Below are 15,326 nucleotides of genomic sequence, written 5' to 3'. Positions count from 1 at the left end.
TGACTCGACGGCACATAACAACAACAACAACAACAACAATCAGTGTCATGAAACAAAATGTGTATGAATTGCTGAATGGAAAATGAATCTTTCTGTAAAATTCATTGAAATCACAATAAAAATTAAAAAATGAAATAAAATCTTAAAAGAAGCTATTCTGTATTTTAAAAGAAGCTAGAATTAAAAAAGGCACGTTGCCTTTAAAACAGAAGGAACACTTTGGCCAAAAAAATGAAGGAAACAAACAAGAAAAAGGAATGACATCTTTAAAATGCCGAAAAGAACAAAAACACTGCCAATTTAGAATCTCATATCCAGTGAAAACACTTCTTAAACATAAAGGCTGAAATAAAAGACATTTTCAGATACGCAGAAGTATTTTATAGTGAGCAGATCTACAGTAAAAGAAATACTCTGAGTGTTCAGGTAGAAGAAAAATGATACCATATAGAAATGTCAAAATGCAGAAAGAAATGAAGACCAGAAAATGTAAATATGTACAAAATATTAATGAATAATGACTATACAAAATAAGAACTTGTAGAGTTTTATATATATGTAGAAAATAAATGCTTATCTGGTGGCACAGTGTCTAAGGCATCTGACTGTTTACCAGAAGGCTGACAGTTCAAATCCACCAGCCATTCCTTGGAAGGAAGACTGGGCACTCTACTTCCGTAGTGATACTGCCTTGGAAACCCAAGGAGGAGTCACTATGAGTTGGATCCCACTTGACAGCATGATAGTAAGTAAAAAACCAAACTCACTGCTGTCAAGTGGGATCCGACTCCTAAGTATTTATTCTTTTTTTAATGCTACTGTGAATCATAGGAGCTCTGGTAGCGTAGTGCCTAAGGCACTTGACTGCTAACCTGAAGGCTGGCGGTTCAAACCCACCAGCCACTCTTCGGAAGGAAGATGGGGCAATCTACTTCAATAGTGATACTGCCTTGGAAACCCAAGGAGGGGTCGCTGTGAGTCTGGTCTGACTCGATAGCATATAAAAACAATTGTGAATCATATGCTTTTCGGGGGTTGGTGTATAGAAATGACAATTTTTTACATATTGATATTCTATCCATTAAGCTTTGTTCTATTTATTTGTTCTAATAGAATGTAGATTCACTTGGATTTTCTTTGTATGCGACTATTTATCTCTGAATGACAATTTCATGTCTTTTTTCCAATTTTTTCACTTACCATTTCTTTTTCTTACCTTTTGGCAGTGACTAATATGTTCAATACAGTGTGGAATAGAAGTGATAGTGGGCATCCATGTCTCATTCTGAGTCTCAGAGAAAACTATCAGTCATTCACCCTTAAGTATAATTGTTTGTCATGCTATGTTATTGTTATTTGCCATCGAGTCGACCCTGACTCATAGCGACCCCTCCTTGGGTTTCTGAAGCAGTATCACTACAGAAGTAGGATTGCCCAACCTTCCTTCCGAGGAGTGGCTGGTGGGTTTGAACCGCCAGCCTTCAGGTTAGCAGTCAAGTGCCTTAGGCACTACGCTACCAGAGCTCCTATGATTCACAGTAGCATTAAAAAAAGAATAAATACTTAGGAGTAAATATAACAAAATATATTAAGAACTTCATCATGAAATTTATGTTATTGAGAGAAATGCAGAAGGCCTTACAAAACTGAATAGTATATTATGCCCACAGACGGAAAGACTCGGTATTTTATTTATTTATTTTTTTATTATGATTTGGGTGAAAGTTTACAGAGCAAATTCACTTTCCATACAGCAATTTACACACATGTTGTCTTATGACATTGACTACGATTTATTCCAATGCAACAGCTCCCCTACCACTTCTTCCCAATAGTACTTCTTCCCTGTGTCCATCCCTCCATGCACTACTGCCACCTAAGCTGTTTCCCTATGCATAAGCAGCCCTTCTTTCTCCCATAATTGTTCTCTCCTAGGAGTGTATCTAGGAGCTCTGGTAGCATAGTGGCTAAAGCACTTGACTGCTAACCAGAAGGCTGGTGGTTCAAACCCACCAGCCACTCCTCGGAAGGAAGGTTGGGCAATCCTACTTCCGTAGTGATACTGCCTCGGAAACCCAAGGAGGGGTCGCTATGAGTCGGGGCCGACTCGACGGCACATAACAACAACAACAACAGGAGTGTATCTACCCAGGTACATGTTCAACTCTTATGCCTGTCTTTTAGTTGGCTGGAAGCTACAGGTGTGGGTTAAATTCCAGACCTGAAGGGCATCGAAGGACCATAGTCTCAGTGGTTCCACCAGGCTCTATCAGACCAGCAAAGCTGGTCCTCCGCCCCCCCCTTTTTTTCCCCAAATGATTTTGCGTTTTGTTCCACATTGTTTTCCCTCTCTATCCAGAATCTCCTACATAGATCCCCATCCGAGTTGTTGACAGTGGTAGATGGGCACCATCTAGTTTTTCTGGTCTCACAGTCATATAGGCTGAGGATTGCATGGTGTACCAGTCACAAGGACTAATTGTTTCCATGAATCTTTGGTTTTCTTCATTCTTCTTTGCTCTGAATATGAGGAGAGACCCATCACTGTATCCAGATGGCTGCTTGCAAGCTTTTAAGATCTCAGTTGCTACTCGCCAAAGTAAGAGGTGGGACAATGTTTTCTGCAGTATGTTATGCCAATTGAGCTTGATGTCCCCTGCGACTATGGTCCCAAAGGCTCAGTATTTTTAAGATGCCTGTTTTTTCCAAATTTATATATAGATTCAATGCAATTCTAATCAAAACTCCAACAAAGTTTTTTTTTTTTTTTTGAGGGTGGAAGGGAAAATTGACAAAATGATTCCAAAATTGATAGCAAAATCCAAAGGGCCAAGTATAGCCAAGACAATTTTGAAGAGTAAAACTGGAGGATTTATGCACTGCCACATATTAAGACTTATTTTAAAAAAATACAGTAATTAAAACAGTGTGGCTTTGGTAAAGGAAATAGGCAAACACACTAAGGAACAAAACAGATTCAGAAACATTAGCATGCATATATGATGCTCTGATTTATTACAGCGGCAACAGAGTGAGAATGGGAATAATCTTTCAATAAATGAAGCTTGTTCAACTGTTTAGCAAGATGAGAAAAAAGATGACCCTGACACCTACCTCACATCATACAACTGCCAACTAAATATAAAATATGTAACAACAAAGCTTTCAGAGGAAAACTAAGAATATCTCTGTAGCTCTTCGGGAAGGCAATGGCCTCTTAAAGAACACAAAGAAGCTAATCATAGAGGAAAACTATGATATATTGAATATTAAAGTTAGGAACTTCAGCTCCTCAAAAGACACTATTTAGAGCATAAAAAGTCAAACAACTGTATGGGGAAGACAGTAATATGTGCAATGATTGTATCTTCCAAAGGTAGTCATAACCAGAATATATAAAGAACCCAAGTAAATCAGTAAGAAAAAGGAAAACAACCCAAATGCAAAATGGGCAAGGACTTGCCAAAAGAGAGTATCTAACCAACATATAAACATATAAAAACTGAAAGGTATGGTGGAAGTTAAACTTTATACCATACATTGGACAACCAGTTCAGTAGTATCTATTAATGTTAAACATATACCCAACAGATGGCAACAACCTAAATGTCCATCAACAGTGGAATGGACAAATCATGTTATAATCATAAAATCAAAATTTATACATCAACGAGAACAAATTACTGTTTATGTAATGACATGAATGACTTTCACAGGCAATACTTAATTCAACAAGCAAGAAACAGTAAGCGTATGCTGCACTGATTCCATTTACATACAATTCAAAAACAGGTAAAACTAATTTACGTTGTTAGGGAAGTCAGGACAGCGGTTATCATTGCTGGGTGGAATAATGATTGGGAGGGGTACCTGTGGAATTTCTTGAGAGATACTCTGTTTCTTGATGTGGACACTGCTTGCACAGGCGTATTCAAAAAAATAGCTATACACAACGTCTAAGCACTTTTCTAAATATGATACCTCAATAAAAGGTTTAGGCAAAAATAATCTATGGGTAATTAGATACAGTGCCAAGAGTTCTAGTTTTAAAAACCTCACTGTAAGGCTGTATTTCTCATCTCCATTTACACTATGAAGTTAGCTTTGATGTGTTTACTTTAATGCCTATATAAATAACCAGATCTCTGATAATGCAATGTTGTGACTACTCACTTCCAAAATTTGTTTTCTCATGTCCCTTTCCAATAAACTCAGAAAGTATGATTTCATTGAAAAATTCCAAATACACTGAGATCTACTAAGTTATGTTTAACTAGAAATTTTAATGTTTATGATTTCAAATTATATTATGATTTTCCATTATACTGAAGATCTACAAACTATTTTCAACAGGAAGAAATGAACAGAGATAGAAAATAAGTAAACAGCTATGTGCCACACTATCCTGTTAATTTCTACTTTTGAAGCCATAAAAGATTTTTCAATCAAAGACCTGGTGTGCATTTAACTCTTCTATTACCAAATTGAGTAGACTCTTCTCCTGGGATCAGTTTTTTAAAAAAGTAAGTATCCTTTTCCCTAGCCATCTTACTGGCTAGAAATTATACCCTTTTAAGGGAATCAACGAATGGGATAATATAAGTTAATCAAGATCTGACCCCAGGCAAAACTACAATAAAGCAGGAAATCCTCCCTGGCATTCTGTATTAGTAATAATATTAATAAATACTTTGCAGTTATCAATGTACAAGTCTGTGACATTAATTATGTCTAATTAGCTTTTAAAACTATTTCTAGCTCTAAAATTGGTGCATGATTTTTTTTTTTAAAGATATTCAAATACTAGGATCTGTGCCAATATATTAAAGGACAGAAGCTCCGATTCTGAAAGTTCCATTTCAGAGAAAGTAAGATGAATATGAATAGTCTTTTGTGTATACAGTAAAATGTAATCATATAAGAAAACAAAGAACTAGCACATGATAGTGAGTTATTACCAGCAGACAGTAAGCATCAAATTAATGCTAATAATGTTATTTATATCTTAAATATAGAAAAAAATCTTAAAAATACAGAGTTAATAATTTTTCAGAAATATTTCCCTATTTTTTTATCCATACTAATGAGGAGCTCTGGTAGCATAGTGGCTAAAGCACTTGACTGCTAACCAGAAGGCTGGAGGTTCAAACCTACCAGCCACTCCTCGGAAGGAAGGTTGGGCAATCCTACTTCCGTAGTGATACTGCCTCGGAAACCCAAGGAGGGGTCGCTATGAGTCGGGGCCGACTCGATGGCAAATAACAACAACAACAACAACGAGGAGTAAGTGTTAAAATTTGTCAGACCCTGAATTTTATATACATTTTAAGCTCTGGAGTAAAAGTCTCAAAATCAACTCTGCACTCAAGTGTTAAACTATGTAGTTAGACTCTTGTTTGTGGTTTGTCCTTTTTTTGTATGTGTGTGATTTGGGTGAATATTTACAGAATAAACTCACTTTCCATACAGCAGTTCACATACAGTTTGTCTCATGACACTGACCACAATTTACCACAATGCAACAGCTCCCCTCCCACTTCCTCCCAACAGTTACCTCTTCCCTATGTCCATCTCTCCATGCACTCCTGCTCCCTGAGCTGTCTCCCTGTGCATAAACACCCCTTCTTTCTCCCATGATTGTTCCTCCAAAGAGTATCTACCTCAGGTAAATGTTAACTCATATGCCTGTCTTTTGTTTGGCTGGAAGCCACAGGTGTGGGTTCAATTCTAGACCTGAAGGGCAGGTAGAGGTCATAGTCTCAGTGGTTCCACCAGGCTCTATCAGAACAGCAAATCTGGTGCCCCCCCTTTTTTTTCCCCAAATGATTTTGAGTTTTGTTCCATATTGTTCTCCCTCTCTATCCAGGATCTCCTACACAGATCCTCCTCCAAGTGGTTGACAGTGGTACCTGGGGACCATCTAATTCTTCTGGTCTCATAGGCATATAGGCTGTAGATCGCATGGTGTACCAGTCGCTAGGACTTATTGTTTCCATTAATCTTTGGTTTTCTTCATTCTTCTTTGCTCTGGATGAGGAGAGACCCATCGTTGCATCTAGATGGCTGCTTGCAAGCTTTTAAGATCCCAATTGCTACTCGCCAGAGTAGGAGGTGGAACAATGTTTTGTGTAGTAAGTAATACCAATTGAGCTTGATGTCCCCTGTGACTATGGTCCCAAGCCCAAAGGTTCAACTACTCGGTCCCTCTGGGTAGCTGGCTGTGACTAAGAAGTGACTACAAAATTGCCCCTTGTCAGCTCTACTGTACATCTGGGAATTCAGATCATACAAATAAACTTATAGGACCATTGTCTGCCAACTCTATACATGGTCTTGGGTACACTCCCTGCTTCATAGACATACCTACTAGTTCATGGTTGTCCTTTTTCATCATTATTTTTTAACTACCATCTTATTAAACATTTAGTAAATGTAAAAAACTTAGATGAGAAAACTGACATTGATAGAGAAATTACAGAAGTCAGCATAGCACAACTAGTGAGCAGTAGAAACAGGACTGGAATCTCGGGTATCTTTCTGAAGACTGTGAACAAAATAACTCTATGCTACCATCTCTCCCTACTGAAACAAATTACAACAGAGTTGGAGTACAGGGTCTAAGTGCCTCAAATGTAATAATGCCTATGTCATAATTAATTACATCATAAAGAATAAATTCCAAGATAACTCAAATACTGCAGGTAATCCTGAGTAAATGAAACACTGGGAAGCATTATTTATAGACTTAAATAGAAAACAAAAGAAAATATAAAGTTTTAGATACTGGGACTATCTAGAAGAAGAAATTAAAATACTCAAGTAAATGTTTAGAAAACAGTTAAAGAAAGAAGTTATTTGCTTTGGAGAGCTTGAAAGGATAGTTAACAGTTTCCAAATCCATCAGATTAGTGGAGTTAAGCAATCACTGTCTATCTGGCTCAAAGTGTAATCTATGTGAAATGAAGCATAGACAGTTAACAAAGATTAAATAAGAAACTGGCTAATTCACAAATTCAGAGACAGGGCAGTATATTAGTTTTTTTTTTTTTTTTTTTTTTTAATGCTTCTATAACAATTCCCACAGCTTTGGAGCTTAAAACAACATAAATTAATTATTTTACTGCTATATAGGGTATAAATCTGACACAGGTCTCATCAGGCTAAAATCAAAGTGTCAGCAGGGCTATAGTTCTTTCTGAGGGATCTATGGATCACTTTCCTTGGCAGAATGCAATTATTTGCAACTGTAGGACTAAGGACTCTTTTTCCTTGTGGGCTGTAACCCAAGACTGTTCCCAGCTTCTAGAAGTTACCCACATTCCTTGGCTCAAGGGTCCCTTCCTCCATCTACAAAGCCTGCAATGGCAGGTTGAATGTCACCCTTCTTTCTTCTTCTGTCTCCTCTCTCTGACCCACTCTTCTGCCTTCCTCTTTGCTTTTTAAGATCTTATGTGACTAAAATGGGCTCACCTGAATAATCTCAAAGTCTATAATCTCAATTACATTAGCAATTAAAATAGGTTTACTGGATAATCTTCCATCTCAAGGTCTATAACCTCAATCTCATCTGCAAAGTCCCTTTCACTATCTAAGATAAAATATTCACAGGTTCTTGAGATTAAAACACGGACATCTTTGAGGAAGCATTATGCTACCAACCACAGGCGGATTTCAAATTTATTCATTCCCTCAATAATATTAGAAAATCAGGATTTTTTTTTTTCTGGACTCTTCCCACTCTGCTGTCCAGTTTTAGCTTTATCCGTGTCTGGTTGTTCTCATGGTCAGAACAGGGCTGCAAGCAGCAACCAGGCCTACAGGATTCCTTATTCACATCCACCAGGATAGATACCTTTTTTTTTTTTTTTTTAATGATTTTGAGTTTTGTTCCATATGCTTCTCCTACTCCATCCAGGATCTTCTGCACTGATCCCCTTGGAGTGGTTGATAGTGGTAGCCAGGCACCATCTAGTTCTTCTGGTGTCATGGTCATACAGGCTGAAGATCACATGGTCTACCAGTCCCTTGGATTAATTATTTCCATGAATCTTTGTTTTTCTTCATTGTTCTTTACTCTGGACAAGGAGAGACCCATTGTTGCATCTAGATGGCTGCTTGCAAGCTTTTAAGACACCAGCTGCTACTCACCAAAGTAGATTGTAGAACAATGTTTTTGTGTAGTATATTATGCTCATTGGGCTTGATGTCCCCTGTGACCATAGTCCTGAGCCCACAGGTCCAACTACTCACTTCCTCCAGGTAACTAACTGGTTGTGGTCAAGAAGTCACCACAACCTTGTCCCTTGTCAGTTCTACTATATATACCTGGACATTCTTACAGCACATATAAATATGCTCGTAAAAACTTCATCTGCCAACCCTATACATGGTCATGGGCACACTGCCCCCTGACTAGATATACATGATTGTTCAGCCTGTCTACCCTTCTATCCACTCATAGATCAATGCTTGCCATCACTGACAACGTAGTACTATATATGTAAAAGGTTCATATACCTCCCTTGTACCTCTCTCTGTCTTCCTCTTCCTCAATGCCACCATGTTGATCATTCACATTTGGTACAATGCCCTTCCCTTCACCCAAATCAATACTTGTCTCTACCTATCAAGAAGTGTTCCCTCCGTACCCTCTCATCCCTGGTAACCAACAAAGAAAGTTTCCTTCTATATATAAACCTTTCTTTGACTCTTTACAATAATGAATTAATAAAGTTATCTGTCTTTCTGTGACTGACTTATTTCACTCAGCATAATGTTCTCTAATGTCATCCACATGATGTTGTGTTTTGTAGATTCATGTTTTGTAGATTCTTTAGTGTTGGATAGTATTTGACAAGTATCAATTTGTTGCTATCTTTTGTTGTATGTTTTCTCTTAGTGTTTCTGGTTTCTTTGTTCCTTATAATTTTCTGTGCTGAGCTAATTTTGTTTATGAATTGTATTATCATTTCCTTCATTGCTATTCTTTTAGTATTTGCTAAATATCTGTGCTTGTCCTCTTCTTTATTTTGATGTGAAGTTTTTCTTTGAGGTTACCCTGTGATTTATAATTTTCTTCCCAAGTTTAAAATAGTCCATTGTATCTTGAATTGTCTTGACTTCCTTACCATTTAGAAGTTCTGTAACTACACAGTTTTTTCCCTCTTTTTGGTTTGCAGTTGTCCTCGTTTACCAATTGATATCTTTGGTTCCCTGTTTACAATCTTGTCAGCTTGTTTTACTTTGGATACTTCCATAACTGGGTTGGTTTCTAGGTTATGTCATCATGTATGTTAATGGTCAGTTGTTGTTTGCTGTTGTTGGTTCTCTGTCCAAAGGACTCCCTTTAGCATCTCTTGTAAGATTGGTCTAGTTTTAACCAATTCCCTTAATTTCTGCTTACTAAGATACATCTTTATTGTATAAACTTGACTAGTTTCTTTATTGGCAGAAGATGCTTAAAAGGAAGTATATGGGAGAAGTCAAAGGCAACATATTTATATTTTGCTGTATAAGTAACTGCTGTTAGATCCCTAAAAACTCATATTTACACTACCTTTGGAAAAGATGAATTCTCTATTTCAAGCTAATCTTGCAAAAGTGGACTGAGAACCCAGGCCACAAGTAGGAAAAATCTTTCTTATTGAATTTGAATTTTCTCTGATTTTAAAAAGATCTCTTGGATCTAACCAGAAAATGGCCAAAACACCCTAATATTCTAAATTTTTTTGTACAATTTCCCACGTACCTACAGCCTCCTGAAGCACATGATCTGTGCCCCATGGTATAAATCATATCAACCAACTTCCCATCTGAGAACAGTGTGGGTCCTTACCGCCCTCCTCCGAAGAGTTAAATCCAGATTTTAGATCTCTTATTTGCAACTATCCCTTTCCAAGTACCAAATTTAGTTCCACTTAGTATGCTATTGACTTCAAGTAAAGAATAACCTGAAGCTAAGTTAACTTCTTACAGCACTGTTACAGATTAAACTGTATCCCCTAACAATGTGTGTCAACCATGATTCCCAGTATTACGTGGTTATCCCGTATTTTGTGAATTATTTTCCATTTTGTGACGTGCTGTAAATCCTAACCTCTGTATTTTAATGGGGCAGGATCAATGTGGATTGTGTCTTGAGTCACAGCCTTACAAGAAGGTGTGACTCAATCATTCCCTTACTCAAGTCACACCTTACTTGAGTTATACTTTTTATCTTACAAGAGACAAAAGGAGAGAGGAGTAGAGAGAAGAGAGAGCTCTTTACTACCAAGAAAGAAGAGTTGAAAGTAGAGCACATTCTTTTGATCTGGCGTCTTTGCACTGAGAACCTCCTACACCCAGGGAAGACTGATGCCAAGACACATGGAGATCTCTAAGGAACTCTGGGCCTCCTAGAGCTGCACTCTAAATTATATATAAAGAGAAAGCCTTCCCACAGAGCCAGCTCTCTGATTTTGGACTTCTAGCCTCCTAAACTGTAACAAAATAAATCTCTTATTTGTTAAAGCCATTCATTTGTGGTATTTCTGTTATAGCAGCACAAGCATATTAACAAGAAATTCTGAAATCAGGAAGCTTATGTCAGGGTTCATTGATTCTGTGGCACCAGATGTCATCAGAGATCCAGGTTTTTCCTATTACTCTACTTTATTCTTCTCAGCTTAGTGTCATGGAATGCTCAAGACTACTTATCTGAGATGGGATATAAACTGAAATAGTACAAATTCAACCATAGCATCATATCAAACTTACAATCTTTGAAATATACGTACAATCATTAAAATTATATTCATATAAATCTGAAACATGTTTATCTTAAGGAAACAAAACAGTAAAGGGCCAAACTGATACAAATAGGGCAATACTCTTTAGGAGAACTAAACTTAGTTACTCTCTTAAAAACTCACTGCCACTGAGTTGGATCCAACTCATAGCAACCCCCTCCTTGGGTTTCCGAGGCTGTATCATTACGAAAGTACAGCCAGTTCAAGTTTCTAAACTCTTCAAATTATTTCTCTTAAGACTCTCAGGAAGAATAATCAATCCCTCATTGGTGTGCCTGTATCTTTACTATATTATTTTGTATTTAGCTGTATGTCTCTCTCCACTAGAAGGTAAAGTCTTTAAGGCCAAATAGCAGACTTTATTCAGTTTTCTCCAAAAGTATCTAAGTGTCTGACACAGTATAAAAATGGTGAATGAATGACTGAGTATATATGTTTAGATTATTGAGATGTTTTTGTTGATTGCACACTTAGGAAGTGGTAGACAATATGTAGAAAAAAAAAAATAGAGATTGTTATCTTTTTGGAGCTACTTGATCTTCCTGAGACCACAAATTTATTAACTTGTTGTATCCTCTACGAGGTGTGATGAACATAAAGGCAGAGGCAGTCAATGTTATTACCACTTTCTCTTTTCATCTCTCCATTCTATTTTTTCCTGATAATTATTATGTTTATTTTTATTTTTCACTTGTGCCCTAAGGCTAAAGATGATTAAAGGGTACTTCCTAATATTAGTAAGTTGAAAAATGAGATAAAAATTTAACTCTATTTTACATTTAAGTAACCATTTTGTTGTTACTCAGTTTTACACTATGCACCAAAAAACAAGGTAAAATTCACAAAGTAGTGAAGGAACCAGACACAAGCCAACTGGTTACGGTAAGTCCTACAAACCAAGTATAAAGTGCTATGGAAAACAAAATAGTTTGTCTAATTGGGAAATGCCTAAGAAAATAGTAAATCTTTTATCTGTTGGTCATTTAGGAAGCCTTAACATATCCAGTAGAAGTCCACTGGGGTACAAGTAGTTAACATGCTTGCCTGCTAACCAAAGGGTAGAGGTTCAAGTCCACTAAGAGGTACCTTAGACAAAAGGCCTGGTGATCCACTTCTGAAAAATCAGCCATTGAAAACCCTATGGAGCACAATTCTATCTGACACAAATAGGATCATCATAAGTCAAACTGACTCAACTGTAACTGTACTGGTAACATATCCAGTTTTAATGAGTTGTTGTTGTTAGGTGCCACTGAGTTGATTCTGACTCACAGTGACACTACGTAAAACAGAAATATACACTGTTCAATCCTGTGCCATCCCCACAACAGTATGTATATTAGAGCCCACTGTTGTAGCCACTGTATCAACCCATCTCATTGAGGGTCTCCTTTCTTGCTGACCCTCTACCAAGTATGATGTCCTTTTATAGGGACTAGTTCCTCCTCATGATGTGTCCAAAGTAAGGGAGAAGAAATCTCACCACCCTCACTTTTAAGGCACATTCTGACTTTTACTTCTTCCAAGACAGATTCATTCACTCCTCTGGCACACTCACTCACTGCTATCATGGTTGGGTTTCTGAGGCAGTATCTCTACGGAAATGGATTGCCCAGTCTTCCTTCTGAGGAGTGGCTGGAGAATTTAAAGCACCAGCCTTCTGATTAGCAGTCAAATGCCTTAGGCACTACACTATCAGTTTGACAATACCAGCTCAAATACATCAATTATTGAGTAACACTAACTTTTCTCAAGACTAACTGGGAGAAATAAATTGCTGAAAATTTTATGTGGGGCAAGGGAGCATTCTGAAAAAGGACAAAATTTCAAAATGCCTAAAAGAACCAAAATTAAGGAACAATACTAGCAATCTCCGCCACCCCCCCTTTTTTTTTTGCCAGCAATTCAATTTTGATCAAACTGTTCTCAGTATGCAAGTGGTAGAATATATCCAGTCCTTTCTATCTGTCCTCAAACCTGTGGTTTTTAAAGGGAAGAAATAAAATATGAGCTAATTCTGTCATTCTCTCACCCTAATTTCAAATTTCCAAACTGACACCAAGTGAAGCAGTATGTCTGAGTCAAGAGGAATTGATTCCAAAACAAAAAAGAAACCAAAGCATTCCTACACAAGTTCTAACTGTGGGCCTTTTGGTTAATTTTTAAGTTTAAAAATACAAAATGGTAAAGAAGGCAAGTTTAGAAAATGAAAATGTTAAAGCTTATTCATACAACATCTATACCTATAAACATTTTTTACAAAGAGAGTTTTGTATATATTCTTTTTCTTACTACAATAACACACTGTAATCAGTCTTGTTTCCCAAGATGTAGAAGGCATATTTTAAAAAATTTAAGTGTCAGAAATAGTGGCACCAACCTAAAAAGAACAGCCAGGTAAATTCTCTCAAATCACCTCTGTCTCTCAAGGGTTGGATTAAGAGAGAAAATTTACTTTCTGATTACTTTAACTACTGCTTTATATTATCCTAGAGATCCAAGGCAACTTAATAAATGTGTTGATGTATGCTTCTGAGGAATTTATCAAAATTAAGAAATTAGAAGGAGGTGTCTGATATCTGACTACAGTAATGCACAACATATACCAATCAAATCTCATCCTTAGCTTTTCACCATTACAGAAGGTTATGAGGCAATAACAAAATAGTGGATAAATAACTCCATACTTATTTTTTCTTGAAATACTTGTTAAATCTCAAATGGTAAAAATTTTTAAAATGTATAAACACAAAATATGAACAAAAATACCTCACACTTGTGTAAGTCATACAAACTTACCTCTTAACAGTAAAATTTTTTTCCAGATCCTCATTGTGAACCAGTTTTGTATCCCCAAATTGCCATGATGACTGTAGGTCACAGTTTATATCAAGCCTGCACTGATTAAGAGTATCATGTATGAAACTATATTCTCTAGTATTGGTGCAACAAGTTGACAAGTAAACTGAAGATAAAGAAAAAGAAAAGGTTGAGTAGGTATTTGTGTTTAAAATCATGTTATCAGACAATTGTACATCTAATATAAAACTCAAATAACCAAGCATTTGGAATTTTTTTATTATTATCTAAAGGTAAGACTTTATTTTTCAATAAGAATAATAGATAATATAGACTTCCTACATTTGATATGAATGAAAATATGAATCTTGCTTTTCTCCACATACCTATTTGAAGTCTTAAAGTTGATACATACAGATATAAAATAGTTTCGAGTTCAGGTAACTCATTTTCACCTTAGGATATACAGTGATTCTATCTATGAACATCATAACACAAAGCTGGTATCTGCTGTTAGTGTATGAACAGTACATTTTCTAAATAAGACAACCTATATACTAGAAAACAATTGGGTTATTTTTATGTGAAAAGTACCAGAATATCTTTGTAAGTTATTGACTTACAAAGATACAGTGGCATGAGTTAAGAGGTGACGGACTTTCTCACGGCACTGAGCAATGTTTCAATTATTGCTGTATTAAAATCAGTTAACAAAAGGACAAAAAAAAAAAAAAACTTAAGAAAAAGAATCAGAGGGAAGCAGAGAAGACACACATATATATAGTTTAAGGCACAGTCCATATACATGAATCTGATAAGTAATGCTATTTATATTTTAATTATCAAATCAAAAGAATAAGATAAAACTTAAAGAAAACATCACAATCAGGTGATTTGCAAAATCAACTCATTTCTCATCCTTTTCCCATATTTAATTCGATTACTGACTCAAAATTTTCATTTAAATATTTGCAACAATAGCTGTTACTAATTTGAGTTTCATAACACACTAAGATTTTGTGTCTTTTAAAATTTTTTATCTTGGCATGAATATAGATTCATAAGACAGTGGAGAAATAGTACAGAGAGATCCCATGTACTGTTCACCTAGTTTTCCCCAGCAGAAGCATCTTAATGTAACCATAGTATAATATAAAAACCAGGAAACTGACAATAGTATAATCTACAGACCTTATATCAAGATTTCATGTATCGCACATGCACTTGTGTGTGTGTGTGTGTGTGTATTCATGTAACTATCACTAAAATCAACATACAGAATGGTGTTATCACCACCCAGATCAACCTTGTGCTACACCTTTATAGATATAGTCATACCCATCCCCCTCCCTTTCTCATCCCATTGCTTGTCCCAAAACCCTAATCAGTTCTACACATATGTGATTTTGTCATGTCTGTAATTTATGTTCCTCAGGCTGGAAGCCACTCCAGTTATGACTGGGAAGATGTGCCTCCTCAAAGTAAGAGTTGACCTTAATGACACAGATGGAGTAAAGCTTCTGAGATCTTCATTTGCTGATGGTGAATGACTCAAAATGGTTAGAAACAGCTGCACATATTCACTAATAATCAGAACATGGGATGCATCTAGAAGAACTGGAAGGTGTAAAAACTGAAATGGAGAGGTTCTGGCAAGATGGCAGACTAGGCACAAGGACTGCACAGACCCTCTTCAACAAAGAAAAGGGAAACCAATTAACACAGACACAGAAGATAATC

The 15,326-nt window shown here is 36.5% G+C and overlaps 1 protein-coding gene across 1 annotated transcript in view; it reads right to left on the bottom strand.

Annotated features, from left to right (window-relative positions):
• Positions 1-15,326, bottom strand: part of TEX15 (testis expressed 15, meiosis and synapsis associated) — an 82,984-nt gene that overhangs the window by 53,727 nt on the left and 13,931 nt on the right. Inside the window, exon 2 of the mRNA XM_007942704.2 lies at positions 13,587-13,752. Within this exon, the coding sequence (XP_007940895.2) occupies positions 13,587-13,752 (166 nt within the window). The remainder of the gene's footprint in view (positions 1-13,586; positions 13,753-15,326) is intronic.

This window comes from Orycteropus afer, unplaced genomic scaffold (genome assembly GCF_000298275.1).
Source record: "Orycteropus afer afer isolate SDZICR_OR568_19922 unplaced genomic scaffold, OryAfe1.0 scaffold00095, whole genome shotgun sequence".
Taxonomy (NCBI): domain Eukaryota; kingdom Metazoa; phylum Chordata; class Mammalia; order Tubulidentata; family Orycteropodidae; genus Orycteropus; species Orycteropus afer.
Note: the sequence above shows the minus strand (reverse complement) of the source record. Positions and strands in the feature narration are given on the sequence as shown.